Source organism: Elephas maximus, chromosome 2 (genome assembly GCF_024166365.1).
Source record: "Elephas maximus indicus isolate mEleMax1 chromosome 2, mEleMax1 primary haplotype, whole genome shotgun sequence".
Lineage (NCBI taxonomy): Eukaryota > Metazoa > Chordata > Mammalia > Proboscidea > Elephantidae > Elephas > Elephas maximus.
Window position 1 is genome coordinate 108548195 of NC_064820.1, and position 18444 is coordinate 108566638.

The 18444-nt window shown below is 40.0% G+C and overlaps 1 protein-coding gene across 2 annotated transcripts in view; it reads left to right on the top strand.

The window, feature by feature from the left end:
* The first annotated feature begins 4556 nt into the window (after nucleotides 1–4556).
* FAM174A (family with sequence similarity 174 member A) overlaps nucleotides 4557–18444 on the top strand; it is a 57092-nt gene continuing 43204 nt past the window's right edge. Inside the window, exon 1 of one of the 2 annotated variants that reach the window (XM_049871473.1) lies at nucleotides 4557–5199. In XM_049871473.1, coding sequence (XP_049727430.1) covers nucleotides 4763–5199 — 437 coding nt within the window. In that variant the 5' untranslated portion in view covers nucleotides 4557–4762. The remainder of the gene's footprint in view (nucleotides 5200–18444) is intronic. The other variant, XM_049871467.1, reaches the window with a different exon arrangement.

The following is an 18444-nucleotide window of genomic DNA, read 5'->3' on the forward strand; positions in this document are numbered from 1 at the left end:
CATCAGTTCTTGATCGTATGCTACCTGCTGAAATGTTTGAATGTTGACCAATTCTTTTTGGTACAGTGACTCTGTGTGTTCCTCCCATCTTCTTTTGATGCTTCCTGCACCTTTCAATGTTTTGCCCATAGAATCCTTCAAAATTGCAACTCAAGACTTGAATTTTTTCTTCAGTTCTTTCAGCTTGAGAAATGTGGAGTGTGTTCTTCCCTTTTGGCTTCCTTTCTCCAGGTCTTTGCAAATTTCATTATAATACTTTACTTTGTCTTCTTGAGGTTCCCTTTGAAATCTCCTGTTCAGCAATTTCACTTCCTCATTTCCTGCATTTGCTTTAACTTCTCTAAGTTCAAGAGTAAGTTTCAGAGTATCTCCATAGCTCCTGAGGGCACCATTGCTTTACACCAAAGTGGAATAATCATAACAATCCAGAGACATCAAAAAAGAGTAGAATTAATTCATTTTACCCTGTATAGCAAAGCAGGGATATTTATAGCATTGGTTCCATCTAGACTGCTGAGAATTTAAAAGACAAAAAACAAAAAGCAAGTTTTTCTTTAGGAAGGATAAACTTCAATTATTTACAGAATGTACATGAAGGATCTTCTGACATCCATTTTGGTCTTTTCTTTCTTTCCTGTCTTTAAATGACCTTTTGTTTCCTTGGTATATGATGTCCTTGATGTCATCCCACAACTCGTCCAGTCTTTGGTCATTAGTGTTCAGTGCATCAAATTTATTCTTGAGATGGTCTCTAAATTCAGGTGGGGTAACTTAAGGCCATATTTTGTCTCTCATGGATTTCTTTTAATTTTCTTCAGCTTTAACCTGAACTTGTATATGAGCAGCTGATAGTCTGTTCCAAGGCTCCTGGCCTTGTTCTAATTGATGATACTGAGCTTCTCCATAGTCTTTTTCTACAGATGTATTTGAATTGATTCCTTTGTATTCCATCTATTAAAGTCCACGTGTATAATTACCATTTATGTTGCTAAAAAAGGTATTTGCAGTGAATAAGTTGTTGGTCTTGTAAAATTCTATCATGTGATCTCCAGTGTCATTTCTATCACCAAGGCCATATTTTCCAACTACAGATCCTTTTTTGTTTCCAACTTTCACATTCCAATCACCAGTAATTATCAATGTATCTTGATTGTGTGTTTGATCATTTTCAGACTGCAGAAGTTGGTAAAAAATCTTCAACTTCTTTACCTTTTGCATTAGTGATTGGTGTGGAAATTTGAATAACGGTAGTATTAACTGGTCTTCCTAATAGGGATATGGATATTATCCCATCACTGACAGCGTTGTACTTCAGGATATATCTTCAAATGGTCTTTTTAACAATGAACGCAATGCCATTCCTCTTCAATTTGTAATTCCCGGCATAATAGAACATATGATTGTCTGACTCAAAATGATTAATAACAGTTCACTTTAGCTCACTAATGCCTAAGATATTAGCCTTTATGAGTTCTGATTCACTTTTGATGACTTTCAGTTTTCCTGGATGTATACTTTGTACATTCCACATCTGATTATTAATGGATATTTTCAGCTGTTTACTCTCAGTTTGCATTGTGCTACATGAGCAAATGAAGGTCCAGAAAGCCTCATTCTATCCATGTAATTAAGGTCAACTCTGATTTGAGGAGGCAGCTCTTCCCCATTCATATTTTGAGTGCCTTCCAACCTGAGGGGCTCATCTTCCAGCACCGTATCAGACAATGTTCTGCTTCTAGTCATAAGGTTTTCACTGGCCAGTTTTTTCAGAAGTAGTTAACCAGGGCCTTCTTCCTAGTCTGGAAGTTCCACTGAAACCTGTGCACCATGGGTGGCCCTGCTGGTATTTGAACACTGGCAGCATAGCTTCCAGTGTCGTAGCACAATGCACGCCACCACAGTACGGCATACTGACAGACACATGGTGGAAATAGTGACCTAGAATCTACATTTTTAACAAATTCCCCATTTGATTCTGATCAAGTGGTTTAAAATCACATTTTGAGAAATATTAGAACATAGCTTTGCTCTACTTATTTGAAAACATTAGTTTGATTTGAATATTTGAGAATCATGCAGTCCATTGCATGTCCTAGTCACTGGCAAGGATTGCTACTGATAGAAAGCCTTGGGTGACAGAGGTTTTTTGCCTGATCACCTGAGTAAAGAGTAATGCCATTAATCAAAATAAAGAATACAATGGCAAAACTTGATTTTGTCAAGAAAGAATGATGATGTGGTTTTTTGTTTGTTTGATTTGACATGTTGAATGTTGGAGTATCTTGGGGGAGAGGTTGTGTGACATTAAATATTAACCCTCTTCCATGTATGGCTCTGAATAAATCTATAAATAAAAACCATGAGTAATTAAGATTGGAAATCCAAAGAACCATTTTATTACTTATAAACCACCAAATAGGAAGCTGAAGGTAGGGTGTGTCACAAAAGGACTTTCTCACACTGAAGCCCAGCATAAAGAGGTTAGTTGCCATGGAGCTGGCTCCTGCGCCACCATCGTAACTGTTGGTATGTTTGAGTCCATCAATTTGGCTATTGTGTCAATCCATCTCATTGAGGGTTTCTCTCATTTTTCATTGATCTTCTACAACCATAATATCTTTTCCTAGCGATTAGTTTTTCTTGATGTCCCATCCAAAGTAAGCAAGCCAAAGTCCTGCCAACCTTACTTCCAATGAGCATTCTGGTTGTATTTCTTTGAAGACTGATTTGTTTGTTCTTCTGGCAGTCCATGGTATATTAAATATTCTTTGCCAAATCCGTAGTTCAAATGCATCAATTTTTCTTCAGTCTTCCTTTTGCATTGTCCAGCTTTCATATGCATAGGAAGCAACTGAAAAGCCCATAGCTTGAGTCAGGTGCACCTTAGGCATCAAAATGACTGTAATGCCTATTCCCTGCGTAATTTTACCAAGCAGGAACAACATCATCACCCTGCTCCCTGGAAGCAGGTAGAAGACACTATCCCGCTTACCCTGCCTAAAATAGCGCTTTACAAAATCTGTACTGTAGATCTTGTATTTTTAATCATAATGCACAGTTATCATAATTCCAAAGTATGATTATTGTCATTATCCTAGCATGAATATAAGTGTTATGAGGGCAGGGATCATGTCTTATTTGCTCACTATCCAATACCCAGCGCAGTAATTAAGAGCTTTGCTGCTACTAAAAGATTGGCAGTTCAAATCTAAGAGCTGTTCCTTAAAAACCCTATGAGTCAGTTCTTCTTTGTCCTATAGGGTCACTACGAGTCAGAATTCACTTGACGGCAGTGGGTTTGCTTTTTTATTCAATACTTAGCACAGTACTGTTAAAACAAAAATCATATTAAGCCAATAATAGAAACTGACGTATGTTTATTTAATATACGATTTGTAAATCAGGGTAACATTTAGACTAAACAAACAAACAAAAAAAACCTAACCCATTGTGGTGGAGTCAATTGCAACTCATAGCGACCCTATAGGACAGAGAGAACTGTCCCAAAGGGTTTCCAGGGAGCAGCTCGTGGATTTGAACTACTGACCTTTTGTTTAGCAGCTGTAGCTCTTAACCACTGCATCACCAGGACTAACCAAACCAAACCAAACCCATTCGCATTGAGTGGATTGACTCATAGCAACCCCATAGGACAGAGTAGAATTGCCCATTGAGTTTCTAAGGAGCGCCTGGTGGATTCCAACTGCTGACCTTTTGGTTAGCAGCCATAGCACTTAGCCACTATGCCACCAGGGTTTCCTCACCAGGACTAAGAAGTCAAAAATGTTTCAAAGATGAAAAGAACTTCCAAAGATTCTTATACCCGATTTTACTTACATCGCCGTGGAAAAGGGCCAGGGGACAGTGTTTTTATAGAAACAGTTTACCCTAAAACCAGCTTCTAGTCTGACCCTGGAGTTTCTATTTCTTGAAACTGATTACACATAGATAATTCTTCAAAAGAGGCCAATACCTAAGGCAAAACTGGCTTCACTTAACTGCTTCCTAGGCTATTATTAGACTTACAGGAGACTTCAGGAAATCAGTCTGCTCAAGAATCAAGTTTCAAAAATCACCCTCAGGGCAATGGCCTGAGTGGGTCACCCCAACTCCACGGACCCCAGAAATCTGGATTCCAGGAAAATTAAAACTGTTTCTTAATACTAAGCAAGGAGTAGGAACTCTAAACGATTTGCTAAATGAATACATTTAAAACCTGACAAATACTAACTTCGGTTTCTGGTCCACGTGTTTCTGTCAGCATTCACTCACACCGAAGTTCCATGTTACTGATCAGAGGTATTTTTGCGGTTTTGCACCAGGGAACTCAAAATATGAGCTTCCTATCTCTCGTGCTCCCGCATGCAAAATCGCTGCACATTTTACAGAACGCTGTTCAAAACTGTTTGTGACCCATCCCAGCTACCACTCCTTTCGCTACGAAACGGGGACGGAACACAAGCTCTTCAACGCCCGGAAGTCCATTTCTTCCGGCAGAGCCCGTGTCTCAGACGTCAGTGGACGCGCCCCGCCCCCACCATTGGCAACCGAAAGCGTCCTTAGCAGCAGTGGCTGCTGAGATGTACGAACTTCCGGCTCTCCCGGCAGCTGCCTCCGCTACCATCTCTACCACCTGCTACCGCTGGGCCTCAGCCCGGGATTTGGTCACCTCTTTCTGGCCCTCCCCTGCGCCCATGCTCCGGCCTGGAGCCAGGGCGGCGGGCCCGGCGCTCTCGCGTGCTCAGCGGGCGGTCCGGGGACGATGAAGGCCTCGTACTGCTGCTGCTTCAGCCGTCTCCTGGTCCCCGCCTTCCTGTTGCTCCTGCTGCTGCCAGCGCTGAGTGGGCCCATGGCGGTGCTGTTGCTGGCGGCCGAGGCCGCGCCAGGCCCAGGGCCACCCGGCCCCGGGCCGCGAACCCCGCCGCCGCTGCCGCCGGGCTCCACCGCCGCCCAGCTGCCCGGCCGCGCTCCGGCCGAGGCCACGGGGCCGCGGGGTGCCGAGGGCGGCAATGGTAGCACCCCGAGGGCCGGGCTTGTGGCGGAGGACCGCGAAGAGAAGACTGGAGAAGGAGGCGTAATGAGCGGTGGCCTCGCTGTGAGCCCCAACCCCGGCGACAAGCCCATGACCCAGCGCGCCTTGACGGTGTTGATGGTGGTGAGCGGTGCCGTGCTTGTGTATTTCGTCGTCAGGACGGTCAGGTGAGGCGAGGCCTCGTTAGGGCACCCCCGAGGACTTGAGAGAGGCCGCCTATTAAACTTCCCTGGAACGACGCAGGTTTCTGTGACCCTTAATCGCCCCTTCTTCGTCCCCTGTAACAGGGGCGCCTGCGAGAGTCAGAATGTGAGGATAAACTCTGTGGAAAAGGTTAAGTTCTGTATTAGCATGCAAGTAATTGTTCCTTTTCCTTTGTCTCACTTCACGTTGCGTGAGGCCCCCCTCAAAGAGAACCTTTAGCCTGAACTGATAGTAATCTTATGTTCCCATGAATTTCGACCTATCTTGTGGTACTTCTCCCTTTCTACTCCATATATTGTTGTGTACCTAACTTTTCATTTTGCCTTTCAGAATGCAAACTCCTTAAGGGCAGGATTCCTATTTAGTTTGGTTTATAAGTCCTTTTCACAATGCTGCCACGTACTACTAGGAAATCAGTATTTATTTGAGTGGATTGATAGTAACGTTGTTGTTGTTAGGTGCCGTCGAGTCGGTTCCGACTCATAGCGATACTGTGTACCACAGAATGAAACACTGCCCTGTCCTGCGCCACCCTTGTACAATCCTTGTTATGCTTGAACCCATTGTTGTAGCCACTGTGTCAGTTCATCTCGTTGAGGGTCTTGCTCTCTTCCACTGACCCGGTACTCTGCCAAGCATGGTGTCCTTCTCCAGGGACTGATCCCTCCCGACAACATGTCCGAAGTATGTAAGGCGCAGTCTCGCCATCCTTGCTTCTAAGGAGCATTCTGGTTGTACTTCTTCCAAGACAGATTTATTCGATGTTTAATGTAGAGGTGTCTTATTTTAGGTCTTTTATTTATAAAATTTAGAAAAAGAAGAGTTCTTCCTTACCAGCAGTGTTTTTTAGAATTGGTTTCTGATCTCTCATCTAAGTAGTTAGGTTGTACCATACAAAGTCGCCTATATTCCAGCTTTTTTTTACCTAGACCAGTGACAGTTTTTGCATTAGGTTCAACTTAATAGATGTTGCTGTGTCCCATTAATCAGAAACGTTTAGCATTCGTTCTTCATGGCACAAAGTATTTCAAAGCAAATGTTATCAATTGCATGGTAAGATGGGAAGCTGTTGTTGATACAGGAAAGAAAAATGATGTTGGAAATATCAGTTCAGTGTTAATATTGGAGCAAGTGCTTAATATCCTAACAAAACTATGAATATATCTCACTTAAATTTACTTAGGAAAATCTGGATTAGTAAATGGATAAATAAGATGTTTCTCACACATATAACCCTTCTAAAATGAATTCATCTATAAATAGTAAGTCTCTAAGTTATTTACAAGTTTAAATTTACAAAAAAAAAAGCTTTATGAATCTACACCTCCTAAAGAATGATAGATTATGGAGTCATTTAACTTTCAGATTTGGAATAGATATTATCACTTCAGTGACACATTTTGCTTTACAATTGAGAAACTTGTTCACAAGGGTAAAATGATTTGCCTGCTACCACATGGGGTCTAATCATAACACAATTGTATAGTCCACTGATTACTCTGACATATGTATGTATATAAATATATGCATACGTATATGTTGTTAGTTGCCGTCAAGTGGGTTCCGACTCATAGCAACCCTGTGTACATCAGAGCGAAACACCGTCCGGTCCTGTGCCATCCTGACAGTGGTTGTTATGCTTGAGCCCATTGTTGCAGCCACTGTGTCAGTCCATCTTGTTGAGGATCTTCCTCTTATTTGCTGACCCTCTACTTTACCAAGCAGCATGATGTCCTTTTTCAGGGACTGATCCATCCTGCTGATATGTCCATAATATGTGAGATGAAGTCTCACCGTCCTTGAATCTAAGGAGCATTCTGGCTGTACTTCTTCCAAGACAGATTTGTTCCTTCTTTTGGCAGTCCATTGTATATTCAGTGTTCTTCACCAACACCATAATGCAAAGGCGTCAGTTTTCTTCGGTCTTCCTTATTCATTGTCCAGCTTTTGCATACATATGAGGCGATTGAAAATACCATGCACAGTATGCACGTGTGTGTGTGTATATATATATATATATATAGTATTTATTTAGTTAATAACAAGATGTCTGTGTCCTAACTTATGATCAATCTTTTGAATTAGTAGACTATAATATTGAAAATACCATGCCATAAATAAAAACATGATTGTCACTTATGTTTCCACCAACACTTAATGCTTTAGCAAGTAGATAAAGAATTATATAATCCATTTAGTGGTATTTGTTATTGTTATCGGTAACCTCCATTTGATACATTCTCTTGTCACTGAAGTAAAGTTGTTTTATGGTGTCAGTCATGATACTAAAATATCCAACAAAGTAATAAGATTGATTTTTTAAAAATCTGTAATTGTTATTGCTGTGGGGAGCTGGCCAGTTGATTGCCACTCATAGCAACCCCATATGGCTGAGTAGAGCTGCCCCATAGAGCTTTCTTGGCTATAATCTTTATGGAAGCAGATCCCCAGGTCTTTCTCCTGAAGAGCCACTGGGTGGGTTTGAACACCAACCTTTAGGTTAGCTTCCGAGTGTTTAACAGTTGTGCCACCAGGCCTTTTTAAGTGGGTTAATAGGTCCCCCCTCTCTGAGAAATCGACATATAAAGCCAAGATCTCAGTATTAGAAATAAAAAAAAAAAAACCTGTTGCCGTCAAGTTGATTCCACCTCATAGCAACCTATAGGACAGAGTAGAACTGCCTCATAGAGCTTCCAAGGAGCACCTGATGGATTCAAACTACCAACCTTTTGATTAGCAGCCGTAGTGCTTAACCAGTGCACCACCAGGGTTAGAAAGAACCAAGAAATGAGCTGAGGGAAAGCTATCTAGGCAGTTGCTTTGTCCATATAAGGGTGTAGAGGGTAGATTTACAGGATTAGACTGGTTCTTTGTTTTCCTTAAAACTCCTTTACATTTTTTTTTTTCTTATAACCACCTATCATCTGGAGCCCTGGTGGCACAGTGGTTAAGAGCTCAGGCTGTTAACCAAAAGGTTGGCATTTCGAATCCAACACCCGCTCCTTGGAAACCATATAGGGCAGTTCTGCTCTGTTCTGTAGTATCACTATGAATCAAAACTCAGCGGTAGAGGTTTGGTATTTAGGTTTACCTATACCCTCTGTACTATTATTTAATATATTTTAAAATTATTTATTTTAACTGAAAGTTTCCTTTTAAACAAGTCATTTATTGTTATTATAAGTGGAAAACCAACATCACTTGGCTTAAATAGCTGATTTGAAAAGCACAGCATAAGCCAGTGGTTCTCAGTGTGTGGCCCAGGGAACCCTGAGGGAAGGAGGTTCCTGAGACTGCTTCAGGAGATCTGCAAGGTGAAAACTATTTTCAAAACAATACATTCTCTCACAAGTTTGTAATGGAGTACAGAAAGTTCGTTGGTATCATTTCAGATTCCACATTACAACTAACCTTTAAGAAACTACCTTTTGTGGAGTTTTTGTGTAGTATCAAAAAAAGAATAAGTACCAGTATCTGAAAAGGCTGTTAAAATTCTCCTCCATTTTCTCAAAGTTTCTATCTACGAGAAGCTGGATTTGCCTCATATCCTTCAACCAGACAACAGGTTGCAAAAGAGCAAGTGAAGAAGCAAATATGAGAACCCAGCTATTTTCTATTAACGCAGGCATTATAGGGATATGCCAAAATGTATAAAATGCCACTCTTCTCAGTATTTTTTTTCTTTTAGAGGATATAGTTAGTGATTCAGTGCTGGGCTGCTAGCTGAAAAGTTGGCAGTTCGAAGCCCTCCATGGGAGAAAGACTTGGCAGTCTGCTCCCTTAATGCTCATAGCCTAGGAAACCCTGTGAGGTAGTTCAGCTCTTTCACATGGGGTTGCTATGAGTCGAAATTGACTTGATGGCACCTAACAAGTTATAAAGCTGAGTTAATTAACATGTAACGGATTTATTATTATTATTTTAAATCAACTGATAAGTATTTTTAAATTTTCTCAGGTTTGATTGGTATGTATAATATTGATGTGTATATAATCTACATTAAAAAAGGCCTTTAGGGCCCTCAATTTTTTATTTCCTCTTTTTTTCTCATACTTTAGATGAAGGTTTACAGGGCAAATTAGTTTCTCATTAAACAATTAATACTCATGTTGTTTTGTGACATTAGTTGCCACCCCCAAGACATGTCAACACTCTTTCCTTCTTGACCTCTGTTCCCAGACCAGCTTTCCTGTCCACTCCTGCCTTCTTGCCCTTGCCCCTGGGCTGGTGAGCCTGTCTAATCTTTAGCTGAAAGGTGAATCACAAGAGTGACTTAAGTACTGAGTTAAAAGGGTGTCCAGGGGGCATACTCTTGGGGTTTCTCCAGTCTCTGTCAGACCAGTAAGTCTGGTCTTTTTTTGTGAGTTATAGTTTTGTTCTGCATTTTTCTCCAGCTCTGTCCCTCTTTTGTGATCCCTGTCAGAGCAGTCAGTAGTGATAACTGGGCACCATCTAGTTGTGCTGAACTCAGTCTGATGGAGGCTGTGGTAGCTGTGGTCCGTTAGTCCTTTGGACTAATCTTTCCCTTGTGTCTTTGGTTTTCTTCATTCTTCCTTGCTCCAGATGGAGTGGAACCAGTGGAGTATCTTAGATGGCTGCTCACAAGCTATTAAGAACCCCAGACATTACTCACCAAAGTAGGATGTAGAACATTTTCTTTATAAACTGTGTTATGCCAGTTGAGCTAGATGTTCCCCAAGGCAATGGTCCCCAGCCCTCAGCCCAGCAGTTTGGTTCCTCAGGGAGTTTGGATGTGTCCATGAAACTTCCATGACTTTGCCTTGGTCAAGTTGTGCTGGCTTCCCCAGTATTGTGTCATCAGTTTTTATAATAGTGGTTTTTATACAATGTTGGTCTTCTTGTAATTGACAATTTTGGTCAGCATAATGCCCACTAGATTCATCCACTTTGTGAGATGTTTCATCGATTCATCATCGTTCGTTATTGTTGCTTACTATTCCATTGTGTGTATGTACCATAGTTTGTTTATGCATTCATCTGCTGATGACCACTTAAGTTGTTTCCATCTTTTTGTAATTGTGAGTAGTGCTGCAGTGAACATGGGTGTGCATATGTCTATTCATGTGACAGCTCTTACTTCTCTAGGATATATTCCTAGGAGTGGGATTGCTGGATCATAGGGTATTTCTGTTTCTAGCTTTTTAAGAATACACCATATCGTTTTCCAAAATGCTTGTACCATTTTGCATTTCTATCAGCAGTGCATAAGAGTTGTAAACTCTCGTCAGCCTCTCCAGCATTTGTTATTTTCTGTTTTTTTTTTTTTGATTCATGCCAGTAATTTTGGGGTAAGATGATATGTCATTATAGTTTTGATTTGCATTTCTCTAATGACTAGTGATTACAAACATTTCCTCATGTGTCCATTAGCTGCCTGAATGTCTTCTTTGGTGAAGTGTCTGTTCATATCCTTTGTGCATTTTTAAATTGGATTATTTGTCTTTTTGTTGTAGAGGTGTTGAACTTCCCTATAGATTTTAGAGATTAGACCTTTGTGGGATTTGACATAGCCAATTTTTTTTCCCCGTCTGTAGATTCTCTTTTCACTCTTTTTGTGAAGTCTTTCGATGAACCTAAGTGTGATTTTTAGAAGATCCCAGTTATCTAGCTTATCTTATGATGTTTGTATATTGTTAGCTATGGTTGGTATCCTGTTTATGCTGTGTATTAGGGCCTCTAGCATTGACCCTGTTTTTTCTTCTGTGATCTTTGTAATTTATGGTTTTGTATTTGGTCTTTCATCCATTTTCAATTAGTTTTTGTGTATGGTGTGAGGTATGGGTCCTGTTTTTTTTTTTTTTACAGATAAACATAGTGTTTTGCCAGTACCATTTGTTAAAAAGACTGTCTTTTCCTCAGTTAATGGCTTTGTGCCTTTGTCGAAAATCAGGCGACCATAGGTGGATGGATTCACATCCATGTTCTCGATTCTTTTCCATTGGCCAAAGTGTCTGTACTTGCACCAGACTGTTTTGAGTACTATAGCTGTATAGTGGATTCTGAGGTCAGTTAGTGCGAGTCCTCCTACTTTATTCTTCTTCTTCAATAGTGCTTTGCTTATCTGGGGCCTCTTTCCTTTCCATATGAAGTTAATGATTAGTTTTTCCATCTTGTTAAAGAATGCTATTGGTATTTACTTCGGGATTCCGTTGTATTTGTAGATTGCAATTTTCATAATGTTGAGTCTACCTATGCATGGTATGTTTTTCCATTTATGTAGGTCTCCTTTTCATTTCTTGTAGTATTTATTGTGTAGTTTTTCTTTGTATAGATCTTCCATATCTCTGGTTAGACTTAATCCTTAGGTTTTTTTTTTATTATTATTAATTAATTAATTTTTATAGGGGCTATTATAAATTGTAGAGCCCTGGTGGCATAGTGTTAAGAGCTCGGCTGCTAACCAAAAGGTGAGTAGTTCAAATCTACCAGCTGCTCCTTGTAAACCCTATGGGCAGTTCTACTGTGTCCTAAAGGGTTGCTGTGAGTCGGAACCGACTTGACATCACCTAATAACAACAACGTAAATGAGATTGTTTTCCTGATTTTGTTTTCGTAGTTCTCTTTACTGGTGTATAGGAATCCAACTGATTTTTGTATGTTTATCTTGTATCCTGCTACTCTTCTGAATCTTTCTATTAGTTCCATTAGCTTTCTCATGGAGTCTTTTGGGTTCTTTATGTATAGTATCACATCATCCCCAAACAGGGACAGTTTTACTTCTTCCTTACCAATTTGGATGCCCTTTATTTCTTTTTCTTGTGTTATTGCTCTATCTAGGACTTCCAGCGCAGTGTTAAGTAGGAGTGGTGATAAAGGACATCCTTGTCTTATTTCTGTTCTCAAAGGGAATATTTGCAGTCTCTCTCCATTAAGAATGATGTTGGTTTTTGGTTTTGTATAGATGTCCTTTATTATGTTGAGGAATTTCCCTTATATACCTATTTTATTGAGACTTTTTATCAGGAATGGGTGTTGGGCTTTGTCAAATGCCTTTTCTGCATTGATTGAGATGATCATGTGATTCTCTTATTTTATTTATGTGGTGGATTACATTGATTTTCTAATATCGAACCATCCTTGTGTACCTGATAAGAATCTCACTTGGTCGTGGTATATTATTTTTTTGATATGATGTTGAATTCTGTTGGCTAGAATTTTGTTGAGAATTTTTGCATAACCAAATAGTGGTCTCAATTTTTAAGAATGTAAACTAATCCCAAGACTAAAAAGTTCAAGAACCACTGGTGTAAACAATATTATTTGAATTAGATACGATTGGGTCTTTAGGTCAGCAAGTCCAGGAAATGTTCAGGAGGGCTTGAAGACATATTAACGCCAAACTGAGACTTTCTCTTGATATTAAAAGAAAATTAAAATGGTAATTATTTTTCTCAATGGTTCCTACAGACATCCAGCTTGTCCTGAGTATTATGTTTCTTACACTTTGGGAATCATGGCCTTATGATAAGTTTTTAGAATATCCTTTACATTTTTTTTTTGCTTCTACTTCATTTCTAATCTTGTATATAAATGACACAAATAATTATTGTCTTTGATTTTCTGTTGTCATTGCTGTTATGCTTGGAAGGGGATTGTCTTTTCAGTCAGATTCTGTTGGATGACTCAGTAACATGGGTGTTAACAGCCAAAGTCTGAACTATGGCTAAAAATGGCTGCATTCTTTAAACAGCATCTAGCTCATTCATGCAGTCCAAGTCCTAAAATTAGTTGGCTACCCAACATCAAAAGCTTCATTGATGCTAACAGTGTCTGGGCAATGTTCAAAACTGACGCTTTTACTTCCAGGTTATGATTTTAGTTAATGCTCATTTTAACCCCTGCTTCCAAAGTATGTAATTTTTGCCGATGAGGACGAATGAGCCAAAATCTTAATTTCCTTAACTAATAGGAGGTGACAGAATATTTTACTTGTAAAATTTTATTGCATTGAATTCCATGAGAATTCCAAATTGTTTTGTTGTAACCTAATTCAGTGATAACAAATATGTGGCTAGAAGTAACTTCCACTTCAGAGTCTGGAAGTATTTCAAAGATCAATCAGAATCTCTCTGTAAGAACTGAAAAGTTTAAGTGCAAGGAACACAGTAGGAACATAGCAAACTCCTTAAAATTAATTATTGAGGCTGCTTATCATATTCGCTATTGCATCCCCAGTGCTGAGCATTATGTACAGCATGTGGTAGGCACTGAATAAGTAGTTGCTTAATGAATAAATAGTTAATTCTTTAAATTGCTGTGTAGATAGGCAGTGAGTATTTGGAAATTTAAGGGTAATTGCAATTTCCTGATAGAACAAAGAAGTCTGAAGATCTCCATGAAGACTTAGATTTCCTTACTTTCTGTAGGACATTCTTCCTACAGTAAAATCTACAAAGCCAGGGGGAAAAAAAAGTTACTCTATAGGATTGTGGTGGTGCAGTGGTTAAGAGCTACGGCTGCTAACCAAAAGGTTGACAATTGGAATCCACCAGCTGCTCCTTGGAAACCCTGTGGGGTAGTTCGACTCTGTCATATAAGGTTGCTCTGAGTCAAAATCAACTTGATGGTAGCGGGTTTGATTTATTGTTGGTACGTTCATTATGGAGCCCTGGTTGCTCAGTGGTTAACAGCTGCAGCTACTAACCAAAAGGTCAGCAGTTCAGATCCACTAGGCACCCTTTAGAAACCTTATGGAGCAGTTCTTTGCTGTCCTAAAGGGTTGCTGTGAGTCGGAATCGACTCTATGGCTACAGGTTTGTATATTTTATGTTCATTATATAAAATCAGTTTCTGGTATAACTTTGTGAAGGATGGTCCTCACCTTAAATGCAGGAATTTAGTTCTTTTTTGGTGCTGATGACACTGCCACTTTTTAATCTAGTATTCAGTATGGTGTGTTGGAAGGAGAGCAAGGCTCAGGTTCCAGTCCTCCCACTTTTTCCCTCTGAAATCTTTAGCAAAGGAGCCCTGGTGGCACAGCGGTTAAGCACTCAGCTTCTAACCAAAAGGTTGGCCATTCAAACCCAGCAGCCACTCCACGGGAGGAAGACCTGGCACTCTGCTTCCATAGAGATTACAGCCTTGGAAACTCTATAGGGAAGTTCTACTCTGTCCTGTAGGGGCACTATGAGTCAGAATCTTCTCAACGGCACACAGAAACAATAGCAATCTTTAGTAAGTCACTTAACCTCGCAGATTCAGATCTTTTCCTGTGAAATGAGGGTAGAAAGCTATCTTATATGGTGAGGATAAGCATGAAATTTAGTTTGATAGCCTTCATTCAGCCTGTCAGTATTTATTGAGCTGTCGAGAGCTGGGCACTGGGCATACAGTTTTGAGCAAAATAGACATTTCTGCCTCTGTGGCACATATAAACTAAAAAAGCAGAGAGCCACTAATGAAATAATCACATAGATAATAAAAGATGTCCAGGATGCTATGAAAATGTATTAAAGTTTGAGTCATATTAATACTTAAAATATAGTAAATATACAATAAATATCTAATTAGTTTTAATGGTTAGTAAGCCTATAAGCTAAGACACAAAATTAGATTTCTTGAAAAGAAACCTACTTTGTAACCAGAACACTAATTTTGACATTTTACTTACCATCACCTTGTTATTAGCTGGCCCAGTGTTGGCTTTTAGTCATGGCAACCCTGTGTGTCCAGAATCTAACTGTGCTCCATAGGGTTTTCAATGGCTGATTTTTCAGAATTAGATTGCCAGGCCTTTCTTCTGAGGCACTTCTAGATGGATTCTAACCACCAGCCTTTTCATTAGCAGCTGAATGCTTAACTATTTATGCCATCGAGGGACTCCCACCAGCTAACATTTATTAATTGCTTACTGATGTGTTAAATACAATGGCAAATGCTTTACATGCATTTGCCCACTTAATTCTTAGAACAACCTTTGAAGTACATACTATTATTTTTGTTGTACAGATGAGGAAATGGTCCAAGGGCGCGTGTACAACTCCTGGCAGAACTGCATAGAAACCCAGCTCTGTCTCAACTGGCTCAACATGTGTAACCACCGTGTTACCGCCTGTGATTACTTAGAATAACCAATTTAAAGTGACGTTGCATATGGAGATGGCTAGTTTATTTGTGGAAAAGAATGGAAGTGGCTATTTTCCACACTGCCTGTTTAAAACAAATGATTTTTGTTGAATGTTAAAACACCCAAATTTTACTATTTTGAAAAATGAGTCAGCCTTAGTATTTATGGATCATATCTGTGTCAGGCTGAAATAATTAAAAATCCTATCTCAACCCCTCACCTCCCTCCCCTCCTCTAAAGATTTTATTAATTTGTTAGACATCATCAGGGAGTGGTGATATTTCAAAGCAGCTTTTGTTAATCCGATCATACGTATTTTTGCTTCATCTCCTCCTGGAGCAAGTCGTTAATGAATTATGAATATGAGATTGGTAATGGTATCTCTTCCATCTGGTTACTGAAAATTATTTCAGTTAAGGAATTTATTTTCTTTTTCTCCCAGAAGACATATGATTTAGCACTACTTGTAAAATCTTAAGACATCAATAGAAATCTCTTAACTTATCCCAAAAGAGAATGCTTTGACTATTTAAGCCATTTATTTATTTATTTTTATTCACTGCCCTTTATTCAGTAAATATTATTGAGCACCTGTGTGCCATTACCAGGCCCTGTGATGAAGAGTAACAATGAACAAGCTGGAAAATTCCCTGCCTTTATGCACCTTTCCTTCTAGTTGTTTTTGTATCCATAGAAAGGGGAGTTTTCCTGACAAGACTAATATGCCTGGTTCAGTGGCAGTATATATTGAATGCTTTCTGTATAGAGAGAGACCCAGAAGCTTGGTAATGTATTTAGCAAGTACCAGTTCTCAAGGAATTGTTATTCTTTGCAGAGAGGAAAATTACTTTTCTAAAATGTTTTTATAAATATAAAGTATTTTAAAGTGTTAAATTGGCTGTATGGTTAAGTGCTAAAATGTTAAGTGGCATGGCAGTCACAGTAGTAACCAATGTGAAGTGAATCTACTGGAGAAGACTCATAAAAACTCATGAAAAGAGTATTTTACTTATTTTTTTTTAATCTCTGAGCACAGTGCCTGTACCCAGACATTTAGTAAATGAATGAATAAATGAAGTATGTTTGATTAAGCTGAGAAAATGTTCAGGTAGGGAAAATAGTAGTTATTATTTTATTAGGCTTTTCAACAGTAATAACCTCTCTTATCTTTCTCTTCCTATACACCCTTACATTCATGCTTCCTTCTAATATTGAGGAGTAGATTACTGTTTGTATCAATACTTTTGGTTAAACACATGAAACATGTCAATCTAAAGGAATTTACTTGAAAAATCTGGATGCAGTACGATGGATTCCTCTTTTCTTGCGTTTTGAAAAATGTGCTTTACTTCCAGCTTCTGATTTGTACACAACAATGAATATGTGCCATTACCTAAATATTAAAACCAGTACTAACACATAGTCCATGGATAGCTTTTATATGGCCTTTCTAGCCATGGTCTTGTAACTCCTACCAAATGATTGGGTGGGACTATGTAAATAAGGTACTTGTGGCCTACGATGGGAATTGGACAGCTTACTAATAATGCAAATAAGCTGCATGGCACCTTTATGGGGGTGGGGCCATGCAAATAAGATTTATGGAACTCTAACAAGGGATTTGGTTAGTTTTGTCATCAGCTAGACTTAAAAGAGAGCCAATTCCACAGCAGAGGGGGAATCTCACTACTACCAAGAAAGAAGAGCCAGGAGAGTAGTGTGTCCTTTGGACCCAGGGTCCCTGCACTGAGAACCTCCTAGACACAGAAGACAGAAAGAGCTGTAGCATTGGAGACAGCATAAGACACTAAGAAGCCATGGCAGAGAAGCAGCAGCAGCTGAACCGGGACACTGGTGCAAGACAGTGCGGTGGGCTGTCCCATGGAGTGAGGCGGCTAGTGTCAGTGTGCTGGAGCGAGAGAGCTGAGCACCTTCGGGCAGGAGGCTTGCTGGTAGAGTGGGGTGGCTCTAGGCACTTGGTAGAGATAGGCTCCCTGACCCATGGAGCGAAAGAGAGCGCCCTTGGGCTGAGGCTTACTGTGAATTGGGGTACCTCTGGGCACTTATTGGTGGAGCTAAAGAGCTTTGTAACACTTGCCCAAGCAGGACATGGGCCCAGGGGCTGAGAGGCTGAGAGACCGAGGGCCAGAGAGAGGCCTGCCCATAAGGCATGGCTGAGAAGAAGCTGTCTTGATTGAAGAGCTATATCCTGAATCATTTCTGATCCTCTTACTTCCCTAATAAACCCCATAATCGTGAGTATTGTCTGTGAGTTCTGTGTGGCCATTGCAACAAATTATTGAACCCAGCAGAGAAGTAGAGAAAGCTGTAGGAGGGGCGGCTGGTGTCAGAATTGGTAAAAATGCTGGAGGCTAGAGGTATGTTTGACCTCCACCTCATAGGAATCAGCCATTGGCTGATGATCTTGATTCTTGTGAAGTATCTGAAAAGGTCAGATGATGAACCTGCCCCACACGGTTTTTACACTGGGCATCTCTAAAAAGGGAGGAGAATCTGGAGAATTAGGCTTGGGGAACAGGCAGGAACCAAGGCAACTTAGGAGACAAGAAGTCAAAATATCAGAGTTCTCTTTGCAGGGACATTTCATTTTATGAGTATGCTGTAGTTTTTAGTCTGTTACCTCAGGAATCAGATTCCAGGGAAGGAGGAACAAATTGGCCCCTCTTTATTGGTCAGGGTTGGTAACAATCCTAATTATTATGCCATCAGACTATTTATTATGGGAGTGATAATACCAATAAAAGAATAACCCATTGCCGTTGAGTCAATTCTGACTCATAGCATCCCTATAGGACAGAGTAGAACTGCCCTATAGAGTTTCCAAGGAGCGCCTGGTGGATTTTGGGTAGCAGCCAGAGCGCTTAACCACTGTACCACCAGGGTTTCCAATAAAGGAATATGGGGTGCTAGAAGAAAATGGTTCCCAGTCACCAAAACCAACAGATGTTCACCTCTCTGCTCCATCTTTGTTCTAGGCTCTGGGGAGGAAGATGCATTATTTACGTTGCTAGATATTTTTTCACTCAGAAGTTTAAAGCTCTATTCCCTAGGACTGGCTCAAAAAGCACCCTGCAGTTTGATCAGTTAAGATCATTGATCT